Source organism: Poromitra crassiceps, assembly GCF_964638095.1.
Source record: "Poromitra crassiceps genome assembly, chromosome: 7".
NCBI lineage: Eukaryota > Metazoa > Chordata > Actinopteri > Beryciformes > Melamphaidae > Poromitra > Poromitra crassiceps.
In genome coordinates, this window is record NC_139628.1 from 43,244,836 (window position 1) to 43,255,058 (window position 10,223).

Consider the following 10,223-nt stretch of genomic DNA (forward strand, 5'->3'; position numbering starts at 1 on the left):
CTTTTTGCTGGGGACCCCGTGCAATCCTCTCAAGGACCCCTGGGGGTCCCCGGACACCACTTTGAGAACCACTGAGGAATAGTTCCCCCCAAATTAAAATTCAGTCATTATCTTCTACTCCCTCCATAACACTAGAAAATCAGCAGTCATAATATTAAGTTGCACTATAGGCAAGATTTTAAATATGAAAATACAGCTGTCTTATGAGCATAAATCACAGAGTGGGCCTTCAGATTGTGTCATATGAGGGAGTTGGTGGATTGTGAACGTCGGCCTCTTCTCTCACTGCTACATGCTGCATGTGGGGAACGTCTGATCAGATGTGATTGTCTGCCTCCTGCAGAATATACTGGACTTAGATCACAGTGTTCCTCTCCCTCCTGTTCTCACTGCACTTTCTTTGATAAGCTGTGAAGGTTGACGAGTGACAAAATTTCTTTCTTTCTTTCTTTCTTTCTTTCTTTCTTTCTTTCTTTCTTTCTTTCTTTCTTTCTTTCTTTCTTTCTTTCCCTCCCTCCCTCCCTCCCTCCTCTTCTCTAGGTGTTTGAGAGCCATGATGATTAGACCTTGTGCTGTGATATTATAAGTCAACTAGAAATATGTCAGTTCTTTTAGGCTCCACATTACAGACCCACTCATCAAAGAGAGAGATGGGTGTGAGAGCATGAACCACTGATACAGTTGAGGTTTTTCTGATCTGTAGAGACAAGATGAGCATTTAAAGAAAATATTTATTTTATTTTTTCAATCAAATGAACACATGCAAACTACTCGTAATGCAACCTCACATATGGAAAGCAGCAAACCAATGGAAATATTATTTTCTCTGGTAAAAATAGAGCGGTGGCTTATTTTGCCAGAGCTGCTTGTAATACCTTCTATTACATGGTCTGTTCCAGCAGCTGTAGCGGAGCCACAAGGAGCCGGACCGCAGCTGGTGGACATTGGCCTTAAGGGTGGAGGGAGGGGGTCAGGTTCAGATCATAGGTGCATGACATCATTGCATTCGAGGTTTGAGGTACACAGTGTAAGACATGTCACCAATGTCACAATAGCTTGCTGTGTCATTATGCTGTCAGTCAGTGTGTATGGGAAGGGACATGTCTAATGAAGTGCTCTGAGACATTTGAGAATGAACAAAAATATTTTCAATGTCTTTTAATGATTTACATTATGTTTGATAATAAGATAATAAGGGACCCCTCCCATCCAGCCAATGCTCTCTTTGCCCCCCTTCCTTCGGGAAGAAGGGTACGCAGCATCAAATGCCGAACCACTCGCCTGCGTAACAGCTCGTACCCTGAAGCAGTGAGGGCCCTTAACTCCTCCTCAGTTCAGTTCACCACCCCAATTTAATTTTACCCCCTGGTCTTTTAATGCACCAGACACTTTAATGCATTGTGCACTTTTTTTGGTTGCACTAGCCGCCTGTGCCTATCCTGCACTGTACACTGTATTGCATACTGTTTTGCATTTTGCAGTTGTTTTTGATTGCATGTTCCTACTTTTTATACATTGCAGCAGATGTGTAGTTGTATTGTCTGTCTCTCATGGTCTGTTACTGTGATTTTTTTGTCTGTTTGAGCATGCCAAGACAAATTCCAATCAATCTTGGTTGATATGGCAATAAAACTATTGAATCTTGAATCTTGAATCTTGAAATCTTGGTCAGCTATTTTGATTATAGCTTCATGACAAACACTATGTTAAGTGTTCATTACTGTATTTTGTTTTCAGTTGACAAACTGTGTACTAACATGCTCTAGAAGGATGAAGGACTAACAATATAATATTTTATATATTCTTTCAGCTATTCTTAAAATAATATGTCTGTACTGGTTGAGTAAAAGGCCCAAAATGGAAACAAAAGAGGCATTACACGCATTTAGAAAATAAGACTTTCATACAAATCTCGCACCCAAACACAATTTAAACCTGCCCTTTAAAAATGTAAGAATATACAGTATAATCATAATTAATGTTGCATCAGGACTTGATTGTTTGACTGTTCCTTGATTTATATGTGCTCCACATAAATGAGATTGAAAGACAGAGTAGCAAGATTTCCAGATACATTTTATTTAACAGCTTTAAATGATACAACTCAGTGTCAGTGTTATATCCATGAAATCAAAGCCTGTTTAGATTTATTGTACGTTTTTGCCTCAGTCTTCACAGAGGGAAGAGGAGGAAGCCACTAAACATGGTTGGATTATCTGTATTACCATAAAGCCTGTAGCTGCTCTGGATACGAGTGTCTATGAAGTCGCCGGCCTCCAGCTCGAGAGTCACTGCACCAGATACATTCGTGTTGCGTCCATGATTGTTATAATGAAATCTTTCCATAACTATTCTGCCATTCTTAAAGAGGAGAATGCCAGCAAAATTGCCAGAGCGGGTATCCAAGCCATTAATACTGAAATAGTAGATCCCTTTCACTGGTGCTGTGAATGCACCTGTGATGGGGCTATAGGCGTTACCAGTGTTGGTGAGGACATTGGTGTGGAGAACTGGTGTCAGAGTGTTGACTGGTCCTAGTGTGTATTGTAAAGCAGCAGAGAAGGCCACTTTTGGTCTGTCAGCATTGTCTCTCTCCAAAGCCTCCACTCGACTCTCACTGGAACTCAGCCTGGCTTCCATGGACGTCATCTCTGCTGCTTGTTCTTCATCTCCTGCTTCAACAGCTGCCAGCCTGGTCTTCAAGGCCGAGGTCGCTGCTGCTTGTTCTTCATCTCCTGCTTCAACAGCCACTAGCCTGGTCTTCAAGGCTGAGGTCTCTCGCTCCAGCTCCTCTACACGACTCTGACTAACACTCAGGCTGACTTCCAGAGTTGTGATCCTTTCCTCTCGAGCTTCATTCATGTTCTCTGCTGCTGTAAGTTTGGTTTGCATTTTGTACACCTAAGAAGAAGAAGAAGAGGATTTATTTATTGTCATCATACAAGTACAACAAAATGTATCCTCTCCATTTAACCCATCACTAGCATTTAACACAACACTAGGAACAGTGGACAGCCACAGGACAGCACGGGACCAACCTGAAAGTTAGTTTTCAAGAGTCTCTCCCCCATGTATTTCAGCTGCACCCTCTGCTCCACCACCATGTCTCTGAGCTCCCTCAGCTCAGCCCAGACGTCAGGTTGGCTGCTCTCTGGTGCTGTGGTCAAGTCGTTGTGTGTGAAGGCCTGGTCTGCTGAGGTCCCAGACAGACACAGCAGCAACATCAGCTGAGCTACAGCAGCCCTCATTGTGAAATAAGGTCTTAGTAGGTGAAGTGGAGCTCTATGGTCTCAGTCTCCTCCTTTATATTCACTGATCATGATGATTCAGTGGGAAATCAAACAGGTGTTCTCAGTGGGTCAGCCACCAGGGGAGAAGGAACTAGAGCCCGACCGATACTGCATTTTTTTAGGCCGATACCGATATTAGGGAGTGAAAAATTTCCGATATCCATATATCGGCCGATATTCTTATATTATACACATTATATTTCACAATTTTTTTGCAATGATCCTTCAAAAATCAAACACTTGACAAAGATATGACTTGACATAACGTGAGATATGTAATGTAGGCAGGATATTTTACAGCTTATCAATAAACGTTATTGTCCAAAATGACATCAATGCAATGAAACTGTAAACTTCACTGGGAATTTAATAATTATAAATAACTGGAAATACAAAAACACAAATAGAACAAATATAAAATATGACTTGAGTTAAGAAAAAATATCAAATATACACAACATGCTGTCTATAACTTAAAAAAATACAAAATAAAAAAATATCTGCAATATCGGCCAACACCGATATATCGGTTTATCGGCCGATAATATCGGTGGACCAATATATCGGTCAGGCTCTAGTAGGAACAGGTCAGAACAGGTTTGAGGTCACATAAGGATATGGTCTTGGACATAATATTTAGTTATTAAATAATACTCTCTTTGGAATTTATTTGTCCGGATACACTTTAGGTATACTTGACACATGAGAGTTTGTTCATTACATGGTAAACACATGTTTTGTCACTTAACATGACTGTGCTTGTGTTTTTTCCCTGATCCCAGTTGGCAAGTCATATTACAGTAACCCTGATATGACACAACAACCACAGCAGGTACTGAAACTGACTTCATTGGAAACCCTGGAGGTAACGCTGCTGCTCCTCTCCCTCACAGATCTTCATCCACATGCTGCCTCCCTACTTGGGCATGCTGCGGCCCAAAGTGGAGACGCCCCTGTCCCTGGAGACGCTGCCCCGCCGGGAGAAAAGCATCTTCGTCATCAGCCGAGCCGCCGACGAGTACTTCATCCGCAAGCCCAACACCTCCATCCTCTTCCCCAAGCCCAACAGGTGAGGCCAGCTCATATTCTAGGTGTGTATTATGTGCTTATTGTGTACTTTAGACCTATTTATATTCTGTTTAGACCATTCCAACTCAGGTGTGCAGCTCCACCCCCTTAAAGTGTTCAAATCGCCCAAAAGTCAGTGCATTGTTCTCCAGATTTGTACATTTTGTCTATTACTGCATCCAACTTCGAATTTTTTATGATATTGTGTGGTGTCATGTTTATTGTGACTTACGTGATCAACCGACCAAGTCGAAACCCATATGTGTGCAAACTTACTTGTACAATAAAACTGATTCTGACAAAAGACAATTACCGAGTGCTCACTGGTCGGCTCCAGGAATGTGAGGTGCTCCTGAAGTACAAATTTATATCCAAAGGGAAAGCATCAGCTTGTTTCAGGCACTGATCTCACACTGAGACAAGGTGTAAAGGTTCAAAAGCCTTTATTTTCTAGGGCATAATCAAGTTAAAATGATCACGGCGGTGATCATTTTAACTTTATAGTCAAGTGATACGCAGGTCAAGTGATGAATGAATGAGCTGTTTATCATTGATCGATTTCACAACAGATGTTTTTGCTGACAGTTAACCCTGACCTCCTCAGCCCATACACACTGCATGCTTATGAAGAGCCATGTTACTGAATGGCATATCGTTCATTTTAACAAGCGGGAATGCGACCATATCTGTAAATTTCCAAAATGCAGGGTGGCAGGGGCAGCGAGCCCACCCTACTCTGCCTCTGCCAACCTGCATTTTGAAATCCGCTCCCACCGCCGGCTTTTAGCCAATTGGCATGAACACAACATACACCTTCTCTCACACATTAAGTTAATAAATCTAATCTGCAACAGCCATTGGATTTGTATCACTATTATATCAGGAGATTAACAAGAAATTACCAATCACAACAGGAGAGAGGGTTAAAAATAGAGAGACTCCCGCAAAGAAAACAAGGAGTGTTGGCAGGTATAATCTCCAATGTGTGGCCCTTCGCTTACTTGATGCAAGTCAGTATGGCCCTCAGGATTTTTTTTTTGCCCACCCCTGTTATAGACGTAGTGTAATATGTACACAGACAGATAACCTACAGCAAAGATCCTCATCACCATGTATCCAAAACTATCCAAAATCTGGCTCCATGCTTTTATGTGCGCACCATGTATCAAAGTCCCCTTATGTGCTGTCTTACATACTGACTGAAAGTCTGTCTAAAAGGATATAAATGTTCATTTTGCAGGCGTTTATAAAGCCTGAATGCCAAGGGGATTTTTTAATACATAAAGGATAAAGGATTTAATTCCAACCATAGCCCTACAATATGTATCCACCTGGGGGGAAATGTTCCTTCAAATGCTTAAGTCAACATAAAATACAGACAAATCTGTCCCCAGAAACTATTTTGTAAGCAAAGGTTGTGCATTGCAATGACTCATAACTTGAATACAAAACTATGATCTATTGTTTCTGTAAATATGTCAATATGGGATAGTAAGTGGAAGTGATAAACATCCAAAATGTGTTAATTATCACTTTTGAAATGAAATCCTTCATAAGTTCACGTGTGCTGCCGTGTGTTTGAGCCTTTATTAGAGTTCCAAGTCGGAGTCCTTGGCAAGGTCAGTCTGTAACCAGCCAGAAGCTCAGCTCTCCTCCCCACGCCCCCCACCCCCACCCCCACCCCCACCTCCACCCCTATCCACAGCTTGCATCAGTCCTGTGAAAGCCAACAGATGCTACTAAAAAGTAGTAGCCTTGACAGGCAGATTTGTTGTTTAAATGGTTAAGACATAATTCCAGGTAGAATAACAGATATGTGTTTATATCAAACTATAAGCACAGACATATTTTCTTTCCATACAGTGCTTAGAGGTTCAGTCAGTGCTTTGCTCCTGGTCACTTTGGCTTTGCAGTCACAATGTGGGTAACTCAACGAAACATACTCACATATAAAGGCTTTGAGCAAATATGCACTACAACGTCACCAACACCATCTTGTCATTATATATATTTAATTGTCATGTGGCATTATATTACTTATTATTATATTTTAGCTTGTTAACACGTTCACTGCCAATGACGTGTTAATACGTAAAAAAAAATCCAACGGTTGACTGCCAATGACGTGTTAATACGTCAAAAAAAAAAAAAATTTTTTTTTGACCGTGGGATGTGCATCTAACCCTTTTACATCTCTTATATAAATATTGGAGCCACCGAACGTGTACAACCCATTCCACCGACCCACTAAGTGGCGACAGTGCTCTCCCAGACTAGAAAAAGCAGAGCCAAAACTGCAGGGGAACGCGCGATGAAACCATTCTCATACTGTAGAATGGATTGGCGAAAACGCTTTCGCTGTCGCGCTGATTGCTGGCGGTGAGGGATTGCAAATTTGCATAATAGATTACGGGTGGAACACACTTTGAAACACGCAGCATAAATAAGACCAGAATCGCAAAAGCTTCATCAAAGCTCTCAACCGAAACTCCAAGAAACGAGCGAGCCCACCAGACTCGCCCAAAGAGCGGCCGCCAGCAGACAGGCAGCAGCAAAGCAGTGAGCCTGGTGACGCGAGGTTACAGCAGCAACAGAAACGAGCTTGTGACACGCCCACTGCAGCCAAGAAGAACACACACGGAGGGAGGAGTTTGAAGGAGAGGGGTGTTTCCTGCTGTTATGGAGGAAATTACTGTTCAAAACTATTGTTTAGATGTCTGACGTCTTACTGATGCCAAAAATGAATGGTTAAAGTGACTGTTCTATCGAATTTCACAAAAAGCCATTTATCTCAGAATAAATTTTCAGACGCTGAAACCATGCTGTATTCAAGTGCTAATGCCTACATAACTACTAACTCTACAAACTAACTCTTTTAGACAGAGAAAGCACACATTCTATTAGTTCTTTTTAGATATTTTGTGTTCACAAAATCTTAGCAGAAAAGAATCCTCAGGTCTTGAAAGATGAGCCAGAATCCTCAAAAAAACCCTCTGGCAGAAGCTACCTACAGTAAAAAAAAAAACAGCTGGCAGTGAATGTGTTAAAAAAAAATATATATATGTTTTTTTATAGAAACAAGTGCTATATTTAAAGCAAAATGGTCTCAGTGGAAAAAAGAGACACATTTACAATAAATATCGATTATATTGTTAGTAATAATAGAGGCAAAGAAAATGTTAATGGCCAACAGTGTTGGGCAAGTTACTTTCAAAATGTAATATACTGTACTACATATTACTAGTTACTTTCAGTTGAAAGTAATACGTTACTTTACAATATTACTTTCTGTGTAGAGTAACTCATTACTTATTACACTACTTTTGCATTACTTTTACCAAAACAACAGCAGCAACAGAATGATATCGCTGCCCCGGAACCATCCTGAAAAATAATTTCAACCGCCTTGAAGTCAGTGTAAACAATCAAAATTCTAAAATGTTATTATTTTCCTTTGTTATTGTCATCTATAGTGGTTATTTAGATAAAAACACACAGTTTGATTAGGAAATGATTGTATCTTTTTTAAATATGTGCTTTGATTTAATAAAATGTAACTCAATTTGTAACTTGAGTTACTTGAGAAGGTAACTGGTATAATATTACCGAAATCCAATAAGTTTATCGTTGTTGTTTATTGTTTAAAAGGATCCCCATTAGCTGCCGCCAAAGTGACAAGCTAGTCTTCCTGGGGTCCACAGAGAAAGACAACACAAAATACAAAACATAGCAATACACGAGATACATATGTATAAGTAATAAGTTATATTACTGAGTTACTGCTAAAAGTAATATATTACATGTAATATGTTACTTTTGTAATGAGTTACCCCGAACACTGATGGCCAACATACTGTATATTTACTAATTCCATTGCACATAAAATCAAACTAAAGACATACTAGACACATGTATCAACACAAACTAAAGCTATAGGAAAACCCTACACAATGCAATTAAATTAGATGTGGCTTACCAGGATAGAGATCACTCTCCGTGTTGGCCTCCATGTGGATATTGTTGTTGGATTTTTCTCCAAATTAATACAATGAGTTTTCTGTCTCAAATGTACCTGCTATCATATCTGAGGGGATACTTTAGGAATATAATTGATTTTTTTCTTCTTCAAGTTATTCATCTTCAAGTCAGCTTTTCAGTGTTGTATTTCTCTTTTCCGGAACAACCTGTGCATCAGCCCATGCAGTTAATAGAAACCTGGGTGGCACTTTACAATGGCCTTTTTATAGTGTATTAACCTGTGCACTGACCTATGGAAAGGTATTGTACGTGTTACTGTGTAGGTAGCTGATGAGAATCGCCCTGATGCATAATGTACTTACAGCAGTGCAACAACACAGTGTAATCTCAAAGTGTAAACAACACACTAAACTAAAAAGTTCACCACCTGACACAAGTAGTGCCGAGTTATCGGACATGTCCCTGTATTTTACATCTCTTTTCTGTTTGCCATGTTGTTTGTTTCAGCAGCACCAGTTTAGATCACAGTTAGTGAATGTTAATTATTCACTTTGTGAGCTTGGAGCAGGTGGGCACACACATTAGTTGGACTGAAATGGGTTTTTTGAAGGCCGTTACTGATATTGATACTGATATTTTAGGTAGGCGATTGTGCCGATAATTAGATATTTTACCAATCATACCAGTTTAATTTGATCAAAACAATTCCGCGTTTCCATCTGAATCGTAGTCTTGTCAGGGTAGTAAAAGTATTTTGTATCCTCTCTCAATTTTAGACCAAACTTGTTGAAGCGGATCAAGGCCAATACCGGCATGATTTCTGTCCACATGCTGTACACACACAGTGGACTTTAGGTACATTTCACAATATTAGGCACTTGGGAGTCAAACCACAGACACTCAGCATCCCCTTAACTCCTACTGCATTAACACAAACCAAAAATCACACATGGTCTCTTCTCTGTCACGTCTTCTCTCAATCTGTAGCTGTGTCTCTATCTGTCCTACGGGGGCTGAAATATGCCAAGAGGGAAAGACGAGACGTGGTGGGGAATCGTTGCTAAAATAATAATGACCCGCACAAATCTGACACATTACAGCAGGGCGTGTCTGAAAGAACAGGGTGTGGGGGAGGGGTGACTCTTATTAGAGCAATTTGATGAGGCAGCAGTATCTCTTGTGAGCCTCCCCCCCCACACACACCCCTTCTTAATTGGGTTTAGTGCATGTCTTGGCACCAGACAGTATTAGTTGAATTAGTCTCCCTGAATAGTCGTTTACTTCTCGCTGATGAAGTGATACTTTGGGCAGGGAAGGAGGAGGGGTCTGGGGGCCATACAGTCTCTCTCTCTCTCTCTCTCTCTCTCTCTCTCTGTGTGTGTCTCTCTCTCTCTCTCTCTCTGTGTCTCTCTCTCTCTCTCTCTCCCCCCAGCTCTCTTAGGTCACAGCCCCTTCGGCCGCCAGCGCTGCATTGTAAACCCCCCATTCCTGCACTGAATACCAAGCAGCTCTCTATCTATAGTATGCCCTGCCTGATAGATTACGCTCCACATTATAGGCTGAACACATGGTGGTGCCACACTGCCCTCAGGTGGTGAGCTGTCTGAACTGCAAACTCATTAGCTTTGTGTCTCTTCATCTAAAGGGGGGGGGGGGAGTAAAAGAGGTGTTTCATATTTGAGGTGTTTCATAACAAAGCAGATGTTTGGAAAAGGCAATCTGAGACCGCAGCTGTTGTGCAAGGAAGATAGTGTCAGTATGTCAGGGACTATATCGCTTAGGACAAGGTCAGGGACAAGAGTAAGGATAGTCTAGGGACTGTGGGTTAAAGGGGAAATCCCCTCAAACATTTTACTGCCAGATACTCATGCAGTAGTCTGTTTTATA

The 10,223-nt window shown here is 41.0% G+C and overlaps 1 protein-coding gene across 1 annotated transcript in view; it reads left to right on the plus strand.

Annotated features, from left to right (window-relative positions):
- The window catches only part of chrnb1 (cholinergic receptor, nicotinic, beta 1 (muscle)), a gene marked incomplete at both ends in the record, with an annotated part of 87,150 nt that overhangs the window by 72,966 nt on the left and 3,961 nt on the right, over window positions 1–10,223 (plus strand). Inside the window, one exon of the mRNA XM_083640130.1 lies at window positions 4,184–4,359. Coding sequence (XP_083496256.1) covers window positions 4,184–4,359 — 176 coding nt within the window. The remainder of the gene's footprint in view (window positions 1–4,183; window positions 4,360–10,223) is intronic.